This window comes from Alternaria ethzedia, assembly GCF_023757985.1.
Source record: "Alternaria ethzedia strain BMP 0044 chromosome Unknown scaffold_1, whole genome shotgun sequence".
NCBI lineage: Eukaryota > Fungi > Ascomycota > Dothideomycetes > Pleosporales > Pleosporaceae > Alternaria > Alternaria ethzedia.
This window is the reverse complement of record NW_026056194.1, coordinates 837,043-859,833: the sequence shown is the minus strand read 5'-3', so window position 1 is coordinate 859,833 and position 22,791 is coordinate 837,043. Positions and strand designations below refer to the sequence as shown.

Sequence of the window (22,791 nt, the reverse complement as noted above, 5' to 3'; positions counted from 1 at the left end):
CGCAAAGCGCCGTAGGGACAGACAAGAAGTTTGAAGTGTGCGTTGTGTGCTATGTCTGCAGACACATGTGCGACGATAGGGAACGGCTGTGTGCTGATGGAGATGCCGCATTTCGTCCAGTCACAAAGCGCAGCGGCCGCAACCGCGATGATGCACCACCCAACGTCGTCACACTCGCGCAGCTACAAACGGGCGGCTGAGTAAAGGAGCGCTTCACTGCCGCCAAGTCCAGCACACGACAATCAGAATACATGCCGACTGCCTCAGAACTTCCGCGCGCATCCAGAACCCCGCGGGCGCAGCGCCCTAGCCTCTCATGACGCCGCCTCAGGATGCCACGCCGAAACCCCCAAAGTACCCAGCCGATGTGGAGGCGTCGATGATACTGCCCAAACAGCGCGCATCCCCGGCTTCCTCTCTCGCAAGCCTCCCCTACCGCCGCTCCAACCCAAGCCTCTCCAAGCTGTTCGAGTCCACCACGAGCATATCCACGTCGCGCCCCAACTCCGGCGCCGCAACCCCCACCCAAAGCACCGTACAGGGCTCCGTCTTCTCGCCGGGTTCAAGATTGAGTGGGACAGGCACGCCAAACAGCCTGCCGCCGGGAGTATCGGACGAGTACCGCGCGCTTATACAACGGGCGTTTGTGCCATGCGTTGCTGTGCTTGCGGACGCGGAGACGGAAGAGCTGATTCGGGGCAAGGGATTGGAGGGCGGGCTACTACAACTTCTGCGGCCATTCGGAGAGGCAGTGCCAGGAAAGGTCACGATACGAGATAGCAATGGGGCGAGCAAGAGCTGGGAGGACTTTGGTGTGCGCTTCATAGGCGTAGACGATGCATATCCAGACTTGCGCGTGGACACAGGTGGCCAACGAACATCTTCGAGCTCCACACGGCGACCGCGACGGTCAGGAGGCGATGTGTCGCAAATCGAAGAGCTAGTCGACCGACATCTGCAGTACTCCGAGTTCAACAAACAATCCCCCGTGTCCGACTACATGAGCAAGGGCGACACAACAGCCACGCAGACAGACGGCACCGCTTCACCATTCCATACTCTATATCTACGGAGGCTATTATCAGGACTACCAGTAGTGCCTCATGAGACCTTTTCTCATCCCGTGGCTGGCATAATAGCCATCTCATCACGGAATCCACACCCTATAGAAGAGCTGCGGAGGCTTTACAATCGCCAGCATGACGGCGATCTCCGTTTTCCGCAATGGGTAGAGAACGACTTCTTACGATACTACGTCCTGATACATGATGAGGAGACTGGGGATATCGCCAAGTCCAACCAGACATTCGACTCGATGAAACGCCATTTTGGTCTGCACTGCCACTTACTGCGACTGAAGAGTCAGCAATGCATAGCTTCAGACGATGACAGCGTACGTCTACCGACGTGCGAATGGATGTCTGCAGGAGAAGAGCTAGCAGAGATTCAGAGGCGAGGTAATCATGATAGTGTAAACCTGATATCAACCCTGCGTACTGACTATTTATACAGAAACCACGGACGACATAACAGACCCAACACCCTACTTCCCCGATTCCGACATCAGCAGCTTGCGTACCTTCATCCGTGAACTAGTCACACAATCCATAATACCCAACATGGAGCGCAGCGTCTCAACCTGGAACGAGCAGATCCTGTCCCGACGCCGCGGTCTGTCTGGCCGCTTCATGTCTCTATCAAAACGTTGGACACCCTTTGGCGGCTCAAGAACCTCCTCATCATCCTCGACTGCATCAGGAAACTCCAACTACGACAGCCTACAGGGTTTCTACCGCCCCGACGCCCCCGAAGCCATCATGCGACGGCTAGCAGATTACTGCTTTATGCTGCGCGATTGGAAACTGGCATTGAGCACTTATGATATCCTAAGGACAGACTTCCAAAACGACAAAGCATGGCGGCATTACGCTGGTGCTGCTGAAATGGCCGCTTTGTCGGCTCTCATGGCACCCACACCACTATCCTCCAAGTCCCGCGCTGAGAACATCGATGCGTGGATAGAAGCTGCATCGTACTCGTACACCGACCGCCAACGCAGCGCAGCGCCGTACTATGCTCTCCGCACCCTCGCCCTCAGCTTCGAGCTTCTGCGCCTCCGTGGCTCCTCGGCCGCAGACGACGCCGCACGCTGGGCAACCCGCATTCTGGAAACAGGTCTTGTAGGCTCGATAGGTCATGCACTCATCACCGAACGCATCTCGGCTTGCTATGCTGTGCGCACTGGCGTGGGCATGTATAAACTAGGAAGCCGACGTCGGAAAGCAGCGCTTTGGGCCGTGCTTGCCAGCGAGAACTGGTACAGACTGGACAAGTCGCAGCAAGCGGAACGCGCCCTTGATACAGCGCTCCGGCTATACAACACCCAAGCTGAAAATGCCGATGGAGGAGCGGTTCGATTACCATTCGAGGACATGCAGCGATTTGTGGATGAGTTGAGGCAGCAGATCATGGGCTTGAGGCTGGCAAATCAGGGCTATGGTAGTGAGCATGGAGAGGGCGATGAGGATGGTAGGCTGAGTCCGGAGGTGGAAGAGGAAGCCGAGACGTTGGACAAGAGCCCGCGGTTGCATAGGAAGAGCTTAATTGGGGTTCAGGTGCCACCTGTTGATATGGCGGGGCCCCTGAGTCCGGCGCTTGAGAGACCAAAGGGCGAGGTGGATGCCAAGGGTGAGGGTTTTGAATAGACGGTAGATATGCATAATGCTCATGACGATCAAGACGTACTTATCAACAACCTCACACATGCTGAACATCACACACACAAATCAAGCAGCGACAAGTCAACAGCAGTAATGGTTTCTCATTTCTAGGTTCAGTCATATCCCAAGAGATGAGCCATCATCATCCATGTGGAAACGCAAGCGTAACCCCCAAACGCCAAAGCCAGTGAACAGAGCGCGGCCCAAGCACTTTGGCACCCGTCAGTCATGCTGGCATATGCAACGATGTGTAACAGACAGCCCCTGCCAATGCTCGTATGCTATGCAAAGAAGGAAAAGGAAAATAACCCGGGAATAATAAGCGCCCAATGTTATGCTGGGGTATCATCGTCAGCGTCATCAATATGAACCGTGAATCGGTGTCCGTCGTCGTAAGGCCATGATGCTACCAAGCCTACTAGGCGGTAGCAGCGGGTGTGGTCTCTGCCACGGCAACACTCTTGGGTGCTGCAGGAGCCGGCTTCTTGGGCTCTGATGGGGTTTGTGTGGAAGGTGGTGCGGGCGTAGGCGCGCGAGAAGTCGTGCAGGATGGAGTAGGGGAGGAAGTATCTGAGGTGCGAAGACCGCGGAGCTTGATGGTGAGCTTGACCTTCACGGGCTCTGGTTGAGGAATTTCAATGTTGGACCGCTGCGACGCTGCGAATCCGTTTGATTCATCTGACGAGCTCTCAGTGCCCTCTGGTGTAGAGTCGGAGTCGAAGAGCGGCAGAGGCGAGCGGCGCTTGCGTGAGCGGCGACGCTGGTCATCGTCGTCACCGTCGACACTAGGGCTAGGCCGCTTCTTGGAGATGACCTGGGGTACGATGTTGACGTCAGGGGGGCCGCTGTGAGGTCCGGCGATATTGCGGACGGAAGAGTAATGCTCCCAAGTCTAATTTGGACGTCAGCACTGTGCCAGCGGGGTAGTCAGTGGTGGCATGACTTACGTGATAGGCAATGTGAAGTGTCTGGCGGCTGTCCTGAGCAGCCAAGTCCTCATTCGACGTGTAGCATGTGCGGGGCGAGAAGAGGTAGGTGTAGTCAGCCTGCCAGAGGCGGACGTTGACGTTGAGGGCGGAGGCAAATGCTGAGACTTCCATGTTGTCGGCCCACTCGCCGGGCTGGCCCATCTTCTCGACGTGCTCTTCAAACTGCTGTTGCAGCTGCTCGTCGGTGTAGCATGTGGTGTCAAGGCGGTTGGCGGCAGCTGCAGCAGTCTTGCGCTTGGGGTTCCGTCGCACCGTGTTGCAGGCCATGTACTGGCGGTAGAAGTCCGCGCTGTCCTTCATGTGCTCTATGGTGGTGGTGCGCAGCACCTCGTGCATATCTTGGTTGCCATAGAGCTGGTCAGACAGGGCGTTGAAGAGGCAGTTGCCTTGGGCGAAGTCAGCCTTGAACATGGGAATATGGGGTAATTAAGCTCACCATCGCCGCGGATCTGGCTGGCATACAGGGCATTGGCCTCGAGTATGGGAAATTCAGGCGAGTTGGCCCGCTGTCTTCGGGTAGCCATATTGGTGGTGGTGTATCAAGCGTGCGTGTTGGACAGGAGAAGTCGGTGTAATGCAAAGAGGAAGGCACAGGAGTGGGGTGACGGGGTCATGGATGAGGGTTGAGCTTAGGTGCGACAGTTGCTATTGTAGAGAGGGCTGGGCCGGCCACGCCAAGTTGGTGAAGGTCGTGGCCGGTGAACGTGAATGATGAATATCTTTGTGACGCGCCCGAACTCTTGAGGCTCTCGAAGGGACACGGCGACAGGGATGGCTCAGCTTGGCGGGTCGCAGGAACAACGATCTCCGCCCCGAGTCAGGACAGCTCGCGCTCAGGAGCCTGGAGAAGTACAATCAGACGTCAGCCAACCAGACACCGGGACAGCGCCTTCTTGTACTTTTCAAACGGCAGAAACTAAAGCTCCAGATGGTACGGAAAAATCTTCGGCCTACATACCTCGGAGCCTGCAATGATGTCACGGACCACAGAGCTCCCCCAGCTAGCCGATGGGGCAGGCCCGACTGTTTTTCGCGATATATCGGCGGTGAAGGGCAAAAAGCGCGTGCAAGTGGGCGAGGACCGAGTTTGCTCAATATTCTGGACAATAGCACCAAAGTGAAGGGGGCCGGGGCCAGCGTTATAATAGCTTTACAATAGCAAGCAGGCCGTATGGTCAGTAAACAAAGCTCGCATGTGCGCACGCGTTTTGTCTCGTGTGCGGGAAGGAGCCAATAGGCGAGCCGGGGATACAAGGCATGACCCCGCCATCCTCATCAGGCTCCGCATCCACGGCGATAGCAACCTTGGAAGTCCTGTTCAGTCACCCCACGGCATATCACGGGTGCGTCAAGGCAGCCATCGCTCTGACTCTGAGCTGCTAGCATGGCCAACCAGAAGAGTGTCGTCGTTGTCGGGTAAGCTCGCCTATCAATGCTGTCATGATATTTTGTGTTGCCCCTCCACGTCCCGTGGTAATATGTACTCATCCTCGCCTATGACTCTCCAACATGTCTAATCCATCTTGGGCGGCAACCTCAAGACCGCACTAACACCACCCCAGAGCAGGCGTCATCGGCCTCTCCACAGCCCTCGTGCTCTCCAAGCACAAGGACCTCAGCGTTACCGTCGTAGCCAAGCACATGCCCGGCGACTACGACATAGAATATGCATCACCCTGGGCTGGAGCAAACTACTTTCCTGTTGGCAAGCCAGGCTCAAATTTGCAGAGGTTCGAGAAAGCTACCTGGAGTGAGCTCGATCGGATCTGTCGTGAGATACCCGAAGCAGGCATCCACTACCAGGCGACGAGGGTCTATGGGCGAGAGAAAGATGCAGGCACCGCTACAGGACAGTGGTTTGAAGAGCTGACCAAAGAAGACGCATGGTTCAAGGACGTTGTGCCGAATGTATGTAGTGCCTACCCCAACTCGGTTTCCATACATTCATCTACGTTGCTTGCGTGAAGTCATGCTGATGCTTCTTAGTTCCGCGTGCTGTCCAAATCTGAACTCCCAGAAGGCTATGACAGAGGCACAGAGTTTACCTCAGTATGCATAAATACTGCTGTCTATCTTCCCTGGATCGTGGGACAGTGCGTGAAGGCCGGTGTGACCATCAAGCGCGGTATACTCTCCCATATCTCTGAAGCAGGCAGCTTCCATACCTCGGGGCATGCAAATGCCGTCGTGAACTGTACTGGTCTTCTAGCCGCCACACTCGGAGGCGTCATGGACAGTAACGTGTACCCTGGACGTGGTCAAATTGTCCTAGTGCGGAACGAGCCTGGTGTCATGGTGACAGTAAGCGGAACCGACGATGGCAGTGAAGAAGCTACGTATATTATGCAGCGCGCAGTCGGTGGTGGAACAATCCTCGGAGGCTGTCTACAACACCACTCTTGGGAATCGCAGCCTGACCCCAACCTCGCACAGCGCATCATGCAACGCTCCATCGACCTATGTCCGTCGCTCGTACCGAAGACCGGAAAAGTGACCGAGCTGAGTGTCATTAGACATGGTGTTGGTCTGCGCCCTATGAGGACTGGAGGTCCAAGGGTCGAGAGAGAGAAGATTGATGGAGTTGAAGTAGTGCATAGCTACGGGCATGCTGGCTATGGATACCAAAGCGGCTGGGGGAGTGCGTGGGAAGCAGAGAAGCAGGTGTTAGACATCTTGAATGAAGACAGGACAAAAGCGAGACTGTAAACGTGCCCACAGAGCCTTGATTTGGCCGGTCATGATGATGGATAGTAAGAGACAGCTATCGAAAGGATGGGCTATAGTAAGACTGTCCCCATCAAACCCCTACTTACCTGAACTTCCTTGGCTTCTTCGACCCAACGACGTTCAAGACTGTCTTCCTTCTCCGAAGATGACCTGGTCCCAGAGGCCGTGTGTCTGCAATCTCGCCATCGTCTACCTTTTCCACGTCTTTTGGCTTTCGTTTCCAGGCACGCCGCCCGCGCGATATCTTCTCTGATCCCCACATAGCATCGCCCATCGCGCGTACCTTAGCCCACATGTACGTTCCATGATATGCGATCATCAAGGAGAGTCCTCCAATCAGCGTTGTGGCAGGAATGGCAATGACCCAAAAGAGAGCTTGCGAGCTGCTCATGTCTCTTATATCCGTAGTGTTCATGCCGAACACGGAAGAGATGAAAGAAAGAGGGAGAAATACGATTGTCACTAGAGTAAACACTCTGATGGCTTTCGAGTTGCTTTCTTCTGAGACTTCAACGTTGTGGCGGAGCACCTCTTTGGTCCTATCGAACAATGCCTGTGTTTCCCTTACTCCTATAGAAGTTGCTCCCATGCTGGCAGGGCTGCTGAGATTTTGGTCCATGAGGGGAATTACGACGTCTCTGTCGGCTCTGAAACATTCTTTAGTGGCTATGCGATAGGTGGAGGGACCGATGATTTCGTAGAAATCCCTGATCATGCGGCGTTGTTGAGCGCAGATGGAGGCTACCATCTCGAATTCCTCTTCCAAGAGGTACAACTCTCGGAGGGCAAGCTTGGAGGGCCGACGGCTAGCTTCGTATTGCTATGTCTTGTTAGCGGGTAATCATCTGGCTGAGCTAAACAGTGCACATACCATTTTCGAAAGATGCTCTCGGTACAAGTCAGGTACAGACAAGTCGTGCAATACCGCTCTTGACCAGAGATGGATGAGGCATATGAGCAAAGTAACTTCAGGCGTACTGCGGAAGTTTTGTACAGCTCCCCGGTGGCTGCCGGTATGCGCCATGATCAGTAGCTCTTTGCGCGCTGACGAAAGCGTAGTAGAGGCTGCTGAGCCAAAGTATGAAAGCAGGTCCATGTGAGTCTTGAGCTCCTTCCACGAAATGATCGGCATCGTATCGTCCAGATTGAGTTTGTGCAACTCAACAACACTATACCCGCAAGTATCGATCATCTGCAGAATCATCTCTGCTGCTTTTACAAGCGATAGCGGTAGGAGATACTCGCTCGGCTTTTCGTTTCTTTCATTGGCGACACTGTTGCGGATATCAATTGCTTTGGATCGCAACGTCTCAACGCGCAGTGCCATTGCACTGAGATACTCGACAATGAGCTCGTTTTGCTCCTCCACACCAGCTAGCTGAGATGACATAACCCAGTGGGATAGCTGTGCTCGAGAAAGATGTGATGACTGATTCGTATCGCTGACGTGATCGCGCCGCAGATGTTCGAAAGCTTCTTCCGCGCTCGAGTAGTACCTTGCGCGCTTGCAGAAGTCACACTGATTAACAGGAAAGGATAGATCAGTAAGCTTGTGAAGCCTCAAGTATTCTTTATGAGGAAGTTCACGGATCGCGTAAGTCGACGATGGCTCTGACTCCTCCAGCTCTTGATATACAACATTCTTGACGCCCATATAGCCAACGATCTGCCAAGGTCGTGTAAGTAGTAAGCCAAAACAGCCTTTCGGCGCATTCAAAGGAGTCATTACCTCAATGATAAACTTCAGTGCACCCCAACATCTGCGCAGGAGCTGATGATCGTAGTGTTTTGGTACAAATTGGTCTACGATCTCCATAGTAGAATGGAAAACGCGTTGTGCGTGTTTGTGCATCAGAGCCATTTGCCATTGGGTGACTCTTCTCGTCGTGACATAGGTCTCCGCTTCTGAATCAGTTCTGACATCAGCTGCAATGTCACTGGTAGTAGTGCCGGTACCTGATTCAAGTGGATTGGAGAGGCCATTTGTGTCGTCCATTACAGTCAGCTCGTTGGGTTTAGTTGTGTTTCCAACGACTCTGGCACAGGCCCTGTAACAGGCCGCTAGTGATGTCAGGACAGCGTCGAGGGAAGACTCTTTATTGGTGAGGCGTACACCTAATTGATACTTGTGGGCAAATGGATGCGTGAGATCGATTGGTAGTCTTGCTACGTCCGTCCGCGTCCTGGTCAGCTGCTGTTCGATAGCAAACAGAGTAAGCTGTATATGGGTATTCTCATCAATATCCTGCTCTGACGGGTTCTCTCGTGTTTGCCATGCAAGGAAAGGTGGCACACGAAGACCGGTATTCAATCTTGTAAGCTTAGGACTTGGGGAAACTTCTCGCGTTCGATACGTCGTGGCTGCGCGATTTCTGTCCATCGTCTTTTCGCGTGAAGCTCTATCATCCTGTTAAAGTAAGTGTGATTTTCACTTCCGAATCTCCGTCAGCGAGTGCGTACATGTTCGGACGGAGAAGCATCCATCGGCGGATTCTGCTCTTGTCGCTCCTGTGTTTGAGCGCGTGATCCCTCTTGACGCTTCCTTTCGAGATGCGCCTCTATCCGACGGTCGCATGTGTGGTCAAACATCGGCAGCAACTCTTCTGTTGTCAGGTGTTGGAAGATGATCCAGAAGTTAGGATCAAGTATGTCATGCTGGAATCGAAGATTGAAGTGAAGCAAAGTAGCCCTATCGAGTTGACTGGTCGGTACCCTGGTATAGTTAGGTGGAGACCGCTCTTCTCTTCCGGGTGCTGTGTCGGTTCCTTGATTGATGATGGCTTCGATAAGGTTTGGAAGGAGGCCTGACTTGGCGAGTCGATTGCGGAGCTCAAATTCTAGTTGCTTTTGGACATCTCGGTTGACTTGGTCAGTATTTTGCCTCAACGCAGCAGCAACTTCTTCACTTATTAGTCCTTTGAGGTCTCTGACTTGTAATCCCACGAGATCCCTTAGGTCCCCAGGGCTATCCTCGACACCGAGACGTCTCTTTTCTTCCTGTGTTATATTCGCATCATCCTGTAGTGGTAGATCTGAGTCAACGAGCTCTTCCCCCTTTACGTCTCCTTTGAATAATCCTGGAGCATCTTGTGTGGCAACGTGCAAGTTGGGTTGACTTTGTGAAAAGCGAGCTTTGGCTTTTACTCCAAATCCCACGCCCTCTTCACGATCTGATATCGCAGTCCGTATCGCTCCCAACGTAGCCTCTTCATCTTCAGACTCAGGACGATCTCGCTCGTTGATTGAGCGAGATGATGATGACAACGGACCCTGAACATCTTTTTCTGTGTATTTTCTCGTATCGTAGACATCAGGCGTAAGTTCGAAAGAGCCGGAGAGCTTTTCATCGTCTTCTATGTCGATGTGTTCAGGTACATGAGACTCTCTTGAACTGTGCGCCGACTCGACTGGATCATCAACTAATGATGTACTACTGACTCTTTCCGCGAACGATAGAGCCTTACCAGCAAGCTCTTTGGTGTCAACAACGGATGCATACGAACCACTGCTGATATGACCAGAGTTATCACTCTCATACGTGATGGCCCTGGCAACATGAAGGCCATCTTGTGCAAAAGGTGGCCTTACCATACGTTCTGGACGGCGGAAGATGACCGGCTTCGGGCTAGTAATAGGGTTGCTGCCACTCACGAGCGAGTAGGGGTCATTCACGACGTAACCTTGCCTTGCTAAAAGCTCACTGGTTGCGCCGACGTATTTGGAGTGGTAAATCGGCTCGACATCGTTGCTGTATAAAGATCAGCGGGAGGCCAAGAGAGAATGTGTTCGGCTGGTAACCGCTTACAAAGGTCGCCTTAAGATAAGTGCTTTAGTCTTGTCTTCATCTGTTGAGTCATGTTCTGAGCTCAGATCACCATACTCAATCTTTCCTTGTTCACTACGCGACCGATCGATCAAGGAGATATCCCTGCTTGTGCTCTTCCGGCTGAGACGCAAAACAATCATTGCAGATCGTTCGGATTTCATGATGTGTGGCCATTGATCTGCCTCCAGTACTGAGTCATCTGACCCCACATGTATGAAATAGTCTTCGCCATCTTCTTCGCTGTCATCTAGACACTTGCTCTCAATGTTACGACGAAGTGCAACGTATGTTGAGCACAGCTTGAGCGGTAGGTACGTGGTTTGTCCGTAGAAATCGGTGACCTGAACTAGACTGGGTCCGTCTGTGCGAAGGTAGTCCCCAGAGATGAACTCAACACTGCCGTCGAAGAGTTCCGGGAGAGCACTTGGTCCGCAGGTGATGATAAGATGGGACTTTACAACCATTGACCAGAATTGGGGAACCCGGAGAGTGTCTCCCTTTCTTATACCCTTGAACTTCTGGAACATTTGTTCGTCATCCCGACCCTGTGCAGCTTCTTGCGGATATGTATACTGGGACAATCCTCTGCCGCACCATCCAGCAACATGTCAGTAAAGTAGTTTTCTTATACGAGCCGTTGCGTGCTGCAAACTTACCGAACCTCGTGTAGTGATGTGTCTTTTGGTGTACGAGAGGGAAGGAGCGCACCAATGTCAAAGTACGGAAAAGCAACAAAGATAGCAGATATGTCAGGGTTATGGGCTTGTGTAGGATCGGTTCCATCACATCGCAGTACTGTGTTCGGCCGTATATAGCTGCCGTGTGAGGTTCGCTTCGTGCATGCACCTTTGATGTGTTTCAAAAAAGAGAGCACAACCGGTATGGCGTCTTCGTCATAGTCAAGCGCAAAATGGGTTGCGGCTTTCTTTCATGATCGTTAGATTGCTGCCAGTGGTCTAGGGATAGAAGCGTACCTCAAACGCATCGAAAGCTATGCAGTGAGTTTGGATATGCCTGCATGTCATTAGCATGATGCAGCCATTGGAATGATTTACGTACAACCAGTGTTCAGATCTCGCATCATTTGTTCCACTGGTGTCCCGCTTTGACCTGGTAATGATCCGAAGCCGTTGAGCTTCTCCGTCAGATGGGGTATAGACCATCGATGCTGCGACAGCGAACTTGTCCTGTTCATGTTTTGAGGCCCCTTGAAATTGTGTTGTGGCTCGTTTTGCAGCCAACAGACTTTGGTCTAATCTGTCATTGTTCAGCCTGATCTTGATGATTCGTTCATCATCGGCGCTGTAGCTCGAACTATCCGCGTCTTGCGACATGGTATCGGCTTCTTATGGATGACAATTAATTGTCGGTGTTGGAATTGAAGTCAGAGGTGCAACAAAACTCGGGACGATGGTAGAGGAAGGAATGCGCGTTGACACAAACGCCCGTCCATCTGTGCCACCGAACACTAAGCGGCCCCCAGCCCCCACTTTCGCAGCCGGGTGTAGCGCCCTGCAACGCCTCTACAGTACATGAGAGCTGCAGGGTATAGCGCCAGAATTTGATAGGCCAATGGTTAAATGCCCATGGACATTCGCGCCACTCGTCACAGCTGGAAGACAGGGGCGATTATCGTACTCCGCGTAAGGGGCAATCAAGGACAGAGGACGTTCCAGCTTGAGCAGAAGGCTCATATCGCTTGAATAATGAACAAAACAAAACACGTTCAGGATAAGAGGCATAGAAATTGCGTTAAAGACCACGAGTCGTATGTTAATCCCAGGTAATATGCACTCAGCATGGCGCTTGAGCCGGTGTTGTCGCGAAGCATGTCTTGATCTCATCTACGGCCGGCTTCAGACTCTTCGATGGTAATGTCCAGTCGTGACGCTTCAACCCTCCTTCGTGAGTCAAGTACCAGAGAGTCTCCGCTGTTGTGATGCGTACCTAGACCTCATTAACGTAAGCCAGCGGCAATAGATTATCTTATGCATACCTTCGGGAACGGATGTAACAGCATGCTCACAGCTTTGGCTAGCGTATCGCTCCTGGTCATTGGGATGACACCTAAGCCCCGATACACATCCAGCGCGAGGTGAAGCTTTTGCATATGCGTGGACTTGAAGTGTGCTTTCTGCGTATACGAAAGAAGCGCTCGGAAACTGACACGATTAGCGCATGCGCATATGGAACACCAAGAGAGAGCCCTTACTTGAAAGACGTCGACTGAAGACGCTGCATGATCTGCATGTCGAACAAGAAGGCGATGACCTCTAGTAGCGGGAGCAAAACTCTATCGTTGGTGATGTTGTTCTTCAGGAGTGTCAGGACGCAGTTTGCAAAGTCAACCAAGGCAAACTGCGTAACGTCGGATGTATCTTCGTCTTGTAGCATATCGACAAAGTCTAGCAAAGCTGCTCGTGAGTTCTGAGCCACGGATTCGGAGCCCATCCCCGCGGAGCTGACAAAACCAACACAGATAGCTTCTCTGATCGCGGGGGTTTTCGTTGTTTGTAACGACATTAGTGCGTTCAGGAAGTAAGTCCGAGAGGAGACCTCGTCTGTGGTTGCGCCGCCGGCTTCTCTCAGCTGGAGGACTTGAGCGGCGTTCATGCGCATTTTATCAAGCTTTTCGAGAGATAGCCGAACGATGTCGGCGTAGATATCGTACTCGCGTTCATTGCGTTTCTCGGTGAGTATTCCATTTGCCCAAGCCAAGCGCACGGTATTCAAGGCCTCGAGTCGGACGAGTGACCCGACATCTCCCCGTTCTGTAATGGTGTAGTCGTTAAGTGCAATGTGCAAGGCGCTCGCGATCTGGTCTTCTACATCGGCAGCAAGCTGAGTTGATTTAGGGTTCTTGCTTCCAAGCAAACAACGCAGAGCACGTAATGCCACCGTTCGGGCCTCGATTGCCACAGCTGATGTGCACCTGAAAGTAAGTACCTTTACGATCCGCCGCTGGAGGACATCCCTTTCAGTATCGGATGCCAGGCTGTCCAAGCTGCCATGCGCAGCTCCCAGGGCGATCGCATGCCCGGAACATCGCGACCCATTGTACGATGCTTCATTTTCCAAACGCAGCAGCCATGACATCACGACGCCAAATGTGTCAGACCCCGGTAATCTAGGTAATAATGAGACTGCTGCAGGAACTGCGGTAGCAATAGCATCGAGGACTGATTCCTCATGACGCGCGAGACAAAGGTCCAATAAATTACAAACCTGTGCCACGGGTAGGTTTGAAGGCCAAAGCTTGCTGAGAGTCCCATTGGTGAGTCTCGAGATTGCTCCGATAATTGCACAAACTGATGATGCGGTGAACTGGGGTCGCAATGCCGGCGAAGTGAATGCCTTGTCTTCAAGCTCTAGTTCTTTTGAGAATAAAGTCCAAAGAGCCATCAAGGACGCATATGGGTTTTCGGGCGCTTGTTCCACATGCATAGCTACTGTCGTGTCAACGAGGGTCGCAAGGGCAGTCACCAACCCTTGACGCTCTTCCACCTCGCGAGGACGCAACGCCGCAAGCTTGCCGCGGACCTGATCAGACATCTTCTGCACTACCGCAGGCGATCGAGCCTTAGAAAGAGACCCGATGGCCTCAGCTGCAAATAGACGTGAGTCTGAATCCAACGAGCCGGTTCCTCTCCAATCTAAAAGACCACCGAATAGGGCCTCCCAGTACAGAGACTGTAATTCTCCAGCCTTGATCGCCACGTCGCACATTGCGCGCTGGCGGAGCCCGACAGCGTGGAAGTCGACTATCTGTACGAGCGGTATGCCCTCTTCTATTGTATTGGGGTGGCGACCTATAAGTTCTTGAAGCGCAGCAGATGAGCCTCTTCTGATGTTGCCTGCTGGATCGAGACAAGCAGCAGCTACCAATTCGATTGCCAGCACTTGAGGGACGTGTAATGATCTGAGGTGCTCGGAAGCCCTTATTGTCGCGGTTTCGACCGCGAGGAGGTCAGTGGTGGGGTAGCGGCGAGAGAGCGCCCAAATACCGAAGCAAGCTGCATCGCGTACGTTCGTACCAATGGACCCTCCAGTGGGCGACCGTTGCTCAAAGCCGAGGGAAAGTAGGAGAGCGTTGAGAACGTCCGCCAAATGACTGGTAGAGATTGCTTTGCGATAGAGAAGCTGAGCCAGCGTCAAAGTCAAACCGTGCCATCGGAGTGGGTTCACGCTGTTCAAATTGCGCTTGGACCCCTGCCAGTAGATGTTCTCTGTGAGCGAGCCAAGTATCGCTTCGACAACCTCGCTGGCCATCTCCGCGTCTAATTTGAGAGTGATGATGCTGAGCGCCTTGCTAGCACCGTATCTGACTGGCGTGTCACCATCCGCGAGTGCTTCAAGGAGAAATTCGATGACTTCTTCCAATACCACGGTTGAATCGAGTCCAGGAAGGGTTGACGTCGCCTGTAGGCAATGCAAAACGACATTGCGCAAGCTTTTCACAACTAGCTTTCGAGCCACAGCTGATGACTTGACAAAAGCGAGACTCTCCTGATCCAGTATCTTTCTGCAGGATAGGTATATGGCAGCGAGGAAAGGGCCAAGCTCCTCATTCGTAGCGGAGGCCAATAGCCCTGACAAGAATGAGAGAACTCCGAGACACTGATGTATGTCGGTCTTCTCTTCGGATATGTCTGTGAAGAAAGACAAGGACCATTGGACCATGGCATCCAGTAAACCTAACTTTTGCATATCTGGTCGCACGCATGTCCTCACTAGGAGACTTGCAGCGGCGCTTCTTTCCTTTGTTGGGGATTGAAGCCCCGACATGCACAGAGAAATTACCCGAAGAGTGACACCTGGAAGTTCATCCGGGAGCTTCAGCCCAAGAGCTACAGGTGTTTCTGCAGAAACTTGCAACCCAGACATAGACTCCAGGGGAAAGGGCGCGAGTAGTAACTGTGAGAGCCATAAGAGCAGCACATAGCGCTCTATCCAGGGACGAGCTGTGTCCTGCAGTAGGGCATCGGTATTTTCAGATTTAACAACCCCAGTCGCTTCTAACTCGCCCAAGATCGCTTCGAGATGACGTGGTTCGTTATTGAAGAAGCCTTTGACGACCTTTTCGCCTCGGACTTTACAGAACGTATTCAAGACGGAGCATATGGCGTATGCAAGAGTCACAAATCCTGGTTTCGGTTCTTCTGTGGCGCTCGCCGATATTGCTTCTAGATAGGCGGCGACGAGTGGAGGTATGAAGGTTTTGAGGTGGGTGTCTAGAATCTGGGGGTCTTCCTGGAATGGCTCTATCTGTAAAAGGTCAGACAGCCATTCAGAACATTGATTGATAGGGTTCATACCAAGCTGCATGCCTTGTACATGTCTGCTGTTCGGACATGTTGGCGGACGGGACCAAGGGCAGAGCCATGCTGCCGTTTCCGCAGTAGTCGCGGTAGCAGCCTCTCGAAGTCAGACAGGAGCGATGCAGATGCTCGCTGTAATTTCAGGTCGTCGTCCTCTCCGGCGCTCATCATGGAGTAAGGTGGAGTTGTGACGCACTTTGCGGGCGGCAATGGGTGCCTTGTTCGCCGAGTCAGTTCTGGCAGGCACGACGCGTGAGTCTGAGTCAACCCCGCGACGCGCTTTCGCTACTTCTTCCACCATCACCACTGCGACGACTACGGCAGGCACGACAACACACAATGGCGGGAGAAGACTACAACGACTTTCTCGTTGCGCGGGTAATTACCGAGCAGAGGCCTGTCACCTACAGGCTGCTCAGCAGAGCGACCAGCACCAATGTCAACACAGCGAAACGGTTCGTGCAGCTCTCGCCAGCATCTGAATGCCGGCTCACATAATACAGGATGCTCTTCGAATTCCAAAAGAACCAGAATGCGCGGAAACCCAGATCGGTCCACGCCACCTACCTCGTGACTGGCACACCCAAGCAAACCGTAAAACCCAATGGTGCCCCCCGTCCGAAGCGTGAGGACGCCGACATGCGCAGCTCGCCCTTTATGAGCTCCATGCCCGAACGAGAAGAGCCCGAAGACTCTGATTACACTAGCGATTCCGATGACGAAGATACACCCGCACCTGAAGGTGTGAAAGAGACAAAGATTGTATTGGTAGGAGAGGAAGACTTGGAAAGTACGATTGGCATATGCTATTGGAAGGACCCAGCTGACGGCTGCACTAGAGACTAGGTCAGAGTTTGAAGATGGATTCACGGCTCACGTTTACAGTGTGGAGCCCGGCCCGCTCAAGGTACGAGATCCTGGGAGGCTTCAGGACCAATACTAAGACATATAGGCTGTCCGCGTACTGTCTTTGTGCAACCACGAGGTCGTAACAGAGTATGCAGACGAAGATCCTCTAGAACGGTGGAGAACATATGGTTCCATTCAAAACGAACACATCAAGGTACGCACATGGCTACAGCTACACGGGCGCGCTAACATTATTGTAGCGAAGAACTGCAAAGTATGCTCCTCCTACTGCTACATCGAAGCCCGCTCCGAAGACCATCACGAAGCCTGCCGGAAAGGGCTCTTTCGCTTTCGCGACGAAGGAAAAAGAGACGTCCGCGTCTGCGAGAAGAGGAAGCGCGTCCGAAGATAACACATCCGGTCGCTCAACGCCACAACCCTCGGCGGGGTCTACTACACTGAAGAGGAGCGATTCGAAATCTGGGGTGAAGAAAGACAAGGCGACAAGCGACCTGTTCAAATCCTTTGCAAAGGCTAAACCGAAGGCGAAAGAAGCGGAAAAGTCCCAAGAGTCCACACCAGCGCCGGTCGAGGATGGTACGTACACAAACAGTCTTTTCTGGTTACACGACTAACTTTGCTAGAACCAATGGAAGGCATGTCTGAGGATGAAGGTGATCCCGATGATGAGCCCGAGATCAAGATCGACGAGGAGAAGAATGAGGCAGCCCGCAAAGTCCGAGAGGAGCGAGCCGAACGATTGCGCAAGATGATGGAAGATGACGGTAAGTCTTTCGAGCTGGATATGATCGTAGTGTCTGACGTGTGTAGATGAGGAAATGCCGGATGCACCGGCCACAGCAGAATCTCAGCCTGAAGCTCCTTCAACAGCGGCGACGGATACCACAGAGCCAACCGAGGGCGAAGCTACCGTCACAGTGGAGAACGGTCGCAGACGCGGCCGGAGACGAGTGATGAAGAAGAAAAAGGTCAAGGATGAGGATGGCTATCTTGGTAAGTAACCAGTGCACTCTGAAAGCCCTCCCACTGACTGCATAGTGACCAAGGAAGAGGCCGTCTGGGAGTCCTTCTCGGAAGAAGAACGTGCACCAAAGAAGACCAAGCCAGCGCCAGCTAAACCAACGAGCTCGGCAAAAGCGAAGAATGCTGGCAAGAAAGGCCAAGGAAGCATAGCCAGTTTCTTCAAGAAAGCCTGAGAGATCTACAGATGTGAACAAGACGAACAGCGTTACCACAGCTTCAACCGAACAAAGCAATATTCAGGCATAGCGTACAAGTCATTCGAATCATAATCGTGTATTTGGAATGACCAATACGTCGCTCGTACCCGCCAAACGTTTCGTCCATCTTGCAAGAGCATATTGTCCTACCACTTGAGCAGCAAACTCCTGCCGGTTTGGCGAAGCGACGTTGACCAGGTCGCCGACTTGTGCTGCCCCAGACGCCTACTGTACAATGTTATACACAGATCTTGACTTGTTGAACAGTGTCTGGATATCGTGATGTTGTGTGACATGATTAGCATGTGATCGAGAGCAATCCTTTCTATAGACAAGCATGCTAAGCTTAAGTACAGATCCAGTTGGTGCCACCCTCAACACTGGAGCCTGAATGTGTTTGTATTGCAAAGGTGAGAAATCGAGACTCCCCATCTTCTGGGTTCGCGTTGTCGCTGGTGACTGGCGCGGTCTTACTCGGATACCCCGCAACCCCACGGAAGCCATGATTTGCTGGCGTACAGCTCTGTCGTACACAGTGTGCTTTCGGTGTCCGCAGATACCATCATTCTTAGTTACTTTTCTACAAAATACATGTCGAACAGCCGCACAGGTACTTGCACTAGACTAGACACAGGCTACTGACCTCATTGAATCTGCACGATTGCGCAGGTACCGATCTAGGTGATGACGACATCATTCTCCGACACATCAAATAGTCTGTAGCTTCAGAGCTCAATTGACTTCCATCATCACGACTAACACAGTATCATCTACTCATAATAGCCATCATAGCTTCACGCGCAGCATCCCGCCGCCTTTCGCGCTTTCTACGCACCATGTCTACCACCGCACCCTCAGCATCGGCCCTCCCGCCTGCGCCATGGAAGTCCCTGTTCAGCGAGCACATCTCGAAGATGAAGTCGCCTGAATTTGTGTTGGGAACGCTCGATGCAGCTCCCAAGGGCTCGCCTACACCCTTCGTGCCCCGCGTGCGATACTGCATCCACCGCGGTTTCTGGGCCGAGCTACCAGAGAACAAGCACAACGATGCAGAGCGCAATCCTCAAGTCTACCAGAGCGATTGCCCAACGTTTACAACGGATGTTCGCATGGAGAAGGTCGGACAAATATTCGCGACGAGTGCGGGGCACGCTGAGAGCAGCGAACAAGTGCAGGGCAGTGGTGGTGGAGGCCCTGTAGAGGCTGTGTACTGGAATGCTGATACTGGTACACAATGGCGGATCAAGGGAAGGGCATTCATCATTGCACCCGATATTGAGGGCGATGACGAGAGCAGTGGTGTAAGGACTGTCAAAAGCGAGCTGGGAAAGAGGATGAGGATCGTCGATGAGGGCAAGGAAGGCGACTTCAGCTGGCAAAGGGAGCTGACCGGTTTCTTTGGTAACCAGAGTCCTGGCATCAAAGGTAAAAATGGCCGCTGTCTACTGTACATTGCAAATCGCTAACAAGTCATCTCAGGCTCATTCAAGAACCCTCCACCCGGCCAGCCAACCTCCAAACCATTTGACGACAAGAACCTTGCCCTTGGCTCAAAGGTCGACGATTTGCAAGACCCCGTGGCACGCAAGAATTTCCGCCTTGTGGTGATTGTGCCAGACTCGGTGGAGCAGACGGATCTCAGCGACCCAGCAAAGGCACGGAGATTTAGATACACGTTCGACGAGAGCGCAAAGGCCAACGCTGGATGGAGGACTGAAGAGCTCTGGCCGTAAAGGCGCTGGTGAACAGCACGCATGAATATGGTTTCGAAAGAGTTCTAGTATTTCGAATGTTCGAAACAATACCACGAGTTCCCAGGCATTATTCGATGCCTTGATCGGGCCGAGCGTATGTTGTGCTGTGTAACTCGTTTGTCACAGAGACCGTGGACCCTTGCTGGATGCACATGGGTGGTTCCGATGCAGTCTTCCCCACAATGTGGCTCAGGTCGGCGACCACGGCCATGGCCCTTGTTGATTTGAATAGTCGCCTACAGATGGCAAATTTGTTGAGCGCGGTTTAGATTTGCCTGGTGAGAGGAGCTGTTTTCAATTGCGTAGGGCAACACACACAGGCAGGCAAGATGTTTTTCCTCCTCCTATATGGGAGGTGAAACCTGGGCAAGAGGTTTGTTCATTGCAAGTCCCCGGGCTGATGACATCAAAAAGCAGACGTGCGAAACGAAACGCGTGTTGAGCAGGCCCCTTACCCGCACGACAAGGGTGCGCTATTTCAGTCGCCAGGTTGCCTGAAGGAGTAATCGATGCGGTGCGTAGTTGTCAACTGTCTGGGATCAACCTAGGCGGCCAATCTAAATAATGATGTGTGCGTTAACATTCAGGCGCACAGCTGTTTGTGTGGTAAGCTTCAACGGTTAGCAGTCCAACGGTATTGGGTACGCATTTCAACAGGTCAGGTGCGCGCACCCGCCTTCCTAGCCGGGCATCGTTCGCGAGCACAAGCAGGTCGGTCACTGGACTGTGCACAGCAAGTCATCATTTTACACAGGACCAAGATCGTGGACGGTGTCTGCGTCATGTGCGTGGACACTTTGGGAGACCGGATGGGTACGGACGACGATACGGACATGTGGGATGCTCGTCGTTGCGACTACCGCATTTGGTAGGCAATTCGCAAAGTTGCGAAGAAGCCAAAGGGCACCCTGTTTTCGTTTCGGCTGAGGCGCTGCGGCACGGGTATAGGACGCGCCGCCATCGTGCTTACTGGTGGTATTAGCCGCCGGGCGGAACTCATATGCGCGCTATCGCCAAGGTCGATGGATGGGGGTGAGCTGGCACCGTTGGACGGGCGGCGGGTGTGCTCCGAGATGGATGTTTCGCGCTGTCATCGCAACTCGAGGAGATCATGTGCATGCGAGACAGCTGGAGGCTAAGAAGCGGTGCCCCTGCCGGCTAGTGGATTGCGACAGGTGAAGTGTGTAGGTGCGTTATCGTGAAGCCATGCGAAACACGGTGACAGTAGGATCGATCTTGTACGGCGTCGGCCATGTGGCCGCGCAACGACGACACACGCGGGCGCGCAAGGAGTGAGGCAATTGAATCTTGTAATCTGGCGACTCGTCTGCAATAAGGCCGAGCGCCCTGTTCGATCACCGCCAAGGGTCGACGAACCGTTGCTGCGGTACCCCATACCTCTTGCAAGCGGAGTATCCTCCCTGCACCTTGCACCCGCGCGCGCCCATGCAAGGCCGTCTCGTTGCTTTCTGGCTGCCCCCTCTTTCTTCTTGATGCAATGCACCGTGGCCTTGTACCACCATCGTCCCACTCGCATGCCGGTAGACACGACTCCGTTTGGGTCTGTGAGTCTGGCCCCGTTGATCGCATCTCGTAGCAGACGCACTCCCTGCCCGTCAGCCGTCTCTCCCCATAAGTAATCGCTGATCGTCCTGCCACTATTTCTCCGCCCAACGCTGCACACGTACCCCGACCACGCCCTTTCTGCTCCCCTAATCCACATCCACCGCCTCACTGCTCGCTGGTCGACACTCACGTCAACTTCGTCGCCGTCACCGTCGCCGTCGTTGCTCTATGCAATAACCCGTCTGCATCCGTCCCTGCTACCACCACCACTCGTGCCGCTTAACCCCGAAACCCCGATCAATCCTCGCCCACCATGTCCGACATTGAGAAGTCGTTCGTGTTCCTCCAGGACAACTTGCCGCAATGGCTGCAGGACATTGCCAGCATCCAAGAGAAGGTCACGGCCATGCAGGCCGATAATACGAAAGTGCCCGTATCGCAGTCACCGTTCGGGAAGCGGACCGACTCCACCGCGTCCATACGACCAGCACTGGACGCCATCGCAGAGGACGCAGCGCCTTCGAACACAACACCTCCAGACGCCGTCCCAAGTCGCAAACGAAAGTCGCTATCCGTCTCGTCCGGCCACGAACCTGGCACTGCCCGCCATCGCCCTCGAACCATGGTGGTTGTCAACTACGATGGAGATATGCAGAAGTCATTCGAACTGCTCGTGCGGGCAATAGGGACTGGACGCAACATGTTACGTAAGGCCAAGATGGAGGCCAGAATGAACGAGATGGCCACGCAGGCAGAGTCGAGCGCAGAGGAGGACGACATGGACGACGACGACGAAGAGATCGACCTATCCAAAATCAACTACCGAGCCCGCATGTCATCATTACGCGCAAGATCGGCGGCGAGGAGAAGCGGCAGACTGGGCGTCACCAGTGGTGTAGAGACACCTGTCGTGCTGTTCGATACCTCGGACAAAACGTTAGAGCAAGCCCAAGAGCTGTGCGAGAAGTCGGCGCATCTCACATTACGTGACGGCGACTGCAGAACAGAGCTGGAAGGAGTGCGAAAGAACTTTGAGACTGTGTTGGAGACGGCAAAGATCGAGGTGGAGAAATGCAACGCACGCAAGGCACAACATCCACCTGAATTACAGGCGCACGAGACCTCCGACACATCCGTGTCTTCCCTAGAGCCTGAGATGACATACCGGAAAGACACTTCGCAATCCGTACCACCACCACCACCCGAACTCGATACTCAACCCAAGACCACATTGGCAACACAGCCTGTGACTACCCCACAACCACTGAAGATCGTCGACATTGAGGTTGATGACGAAGACGACGATGACGACTTCGTACTGTCGCCTGTACGGCTAACCTCGCGACTGAATCGTCGAGGCTGATCTTCCTGATCCATCCATTTGTCTTTTCTTTTCATGCGTTCAAGCGATTTCCATCTCAGCCATTGCTCCTATCACGGCGTTTCGAATGCATTGCGGGTGCATGCGTCTTTTCCATGCATCATGTTGGGGACGAAAATGGAGGGCGAGGGCTTATATCCACATGCATCACTAAACATCTCTTGGGTGTCGGCGTCTTACAGCGAGGCATCGTTGCTGCTATCTTACAGCGTGTTCAATCTATCTCCAAGTTATTCATGCATCATGTCGCAAAGACAGTTCACGTTCGTTGGGAGACTATTGCTTAGTTCATAGCGCATTTTCATCATTACTGTTGTCCAACTAACATGACCGATTGCTCCATGTCTTACCCGCTCCCAGCAAAATCATTGTTCTATAATAAGTTCTTCGAAGTTGTGCTCAGTGAAACCCGGCATCTCC

At 53.1% G+C, this 22,791-nt stretch overlaps 8 protein-coding genes across 8 annotated transcripts; 5 read left to right on the top strand and 3 right to left on the bottom strand.

Annotated features, from left to right (window-relative positions):
• Positions 1 to 316: 316 nt before the first annotated feature.
• On the top strand, positions 317 to 2,705 carry J4E87_000287 (uncharacterized protein; the record flags this gene model as incomplete). Its single annotated transcript, XM_049371946.1, has 2 exons — positions 317 to 1,457; positions 1,513 to 2,705. The coding sequence occupies 2 exons, from the start codon at positions 317 to 319 to the stop codon at positions 2,703 to 2,705; spliced, it is 2,334 nt and encodes a 777-aa protein (XP_049238080.1).
• Positions 2,706 to 3,138: 433 nt separating this feature from the next.
• On the bottom strand, positions 3,139 to 4,233 carry J4E87_000286 (uncharacterized protein; the record flags this gene model as incomplete). Its single annotated transcript, XM_049371945.1, has 3 exons — positions 3,139 to 3,612; positions 3,668 to 4,095; positions 4,146 to 4,233. The coding sequence occupies 3 exons, from the start codon at positions 4,231 to 4,233 to the stop codon at positions 3,139 to 3,141; spliced, it is 990 nt and encodes a 329-aa protein (XP_049238079.1).
• Positions 4,234 to 5,093: 860 nt separating this feature from the next.
• On the top strand, positions 5,094 to 6,415 carry J4E87_000285 (uncharacterized protein; the record flags this gene model as incomplete). The annotated part of the gene is made up of 3 exons (XM_049371944.1): positions 5,094 to 5,125; positions 5,272 to 5,617; positions 5,696 to 6,415. The coding sequence occupies 3 exons, from the start codon at positions 5,094 to 5,096 to the stop codon at positions 6,413 to 6,415; spliced, it is 1,098 nt and encodes a 365-aa protein (XP_049238078.1).
• Positions 6,416 to 6,518: 103 nt separating this feature from the next.
• J4E87_000284 (uncharacterized protein) lies at positions 6,519 to 11,247 on the bottom strand (the record flags this gene model as incomplete). The annotated part of the gene is made up of 5 exons (XM_049371943.1): positions 6,519 to 7,256; positions 7,308 to 8,843; positions 8,897 to 10,184; positions 10,242 to 10,818; positions 11,244 to 11,247. 5 exons carry the CDS (start codon positions 11,245 to 11,247, stop codon positions 6,519 to 6,521), a joined length of 4,143 nt encoding a protein of 1,380 aa, XP_049238077.1.
• A 1,223-nt stretch (positions 11,248 to 12,470) lies between these two features.
• On the bottom strand, positions 12,471 to 15,748 carry J4E87_000283 (uncharacterized protein; the record flags this gene model as incomplete). The annotated part of the gene is made up of 2 exons (XM_049371942.1): positions 12,471 to 15,527; positions 15,578 to 15,748. 2 exons carry the CDS (start codon positions 15,746 to 15,748, stop codon positions 12,471 to 12,473), a joined length of 3,228 nt encoding a protein of 1,075 aa, XP_049238076.1.
• A 171-nt stretch (positions 15,749 to 15,919) lies between these two features.
• Positions 15,920 to 17,646, top strand: J4E87_000282 (uncharacterized protein; the record flags this gene model as incomplete). The annotated part of the gene is made up of 8 exons (XM_049371941.1): positions 15,920 to 16,035; positions 16,084 to 16,370; positions 16,420 to 16,487; positions 16,533 to 16,643; positions 16,690 to 17,026; positions 17,074 to 17,214; positions 17,261 to 17,443; positions 17,489 to 17,646. The coding sequence occupies 8 exons, from the start codon at positions 15,920 to 15,922 to the stop codon at positions 17,644 to 17,646; spliced, it is 1,401 nt and encodes a 466-aa protein (XP_049238075.1).
• An 860-nt stretch (positions 17,647 to 18,506) lies between these two features.
• Positions 18,507 to 19,403, top strand: J4E87_000281 (uncharacterized protein; the record flags this gene model as incomplete). Its single annotated transcript, XM_049371940.1, has 2 exons — positions 18,507 to 19,095; positions 19,150 to 19,403. 2 exons carry the CDS (start codon positions 18,507 to 18,509, stop codon positions 19,401 to 19,403), a joined length of 843 nt encoding a protein of 280 aa, XP_049238074.1.
• Positions 19,404 to 21,303: 1,900 nt separating this feature from the next.
• Positions 21,304 to 22,353, top strand: J4E87_000280 (uncharacterized protein; the record flags this gene model as incomplete). Its single annotated transcript, XM_049371939.1, has 1 exon — positions 21,304 to 22,353. One exon carries the CDS (start codon positions 21,304 to 21,306, stop codon positions 22,351 to 22,353), a length of 1,050 nt encoding a protein of 349 aa, XP_049238073.1.
• Positions 22,354 to 22,791: the final 438 nt, after the last annotated feature.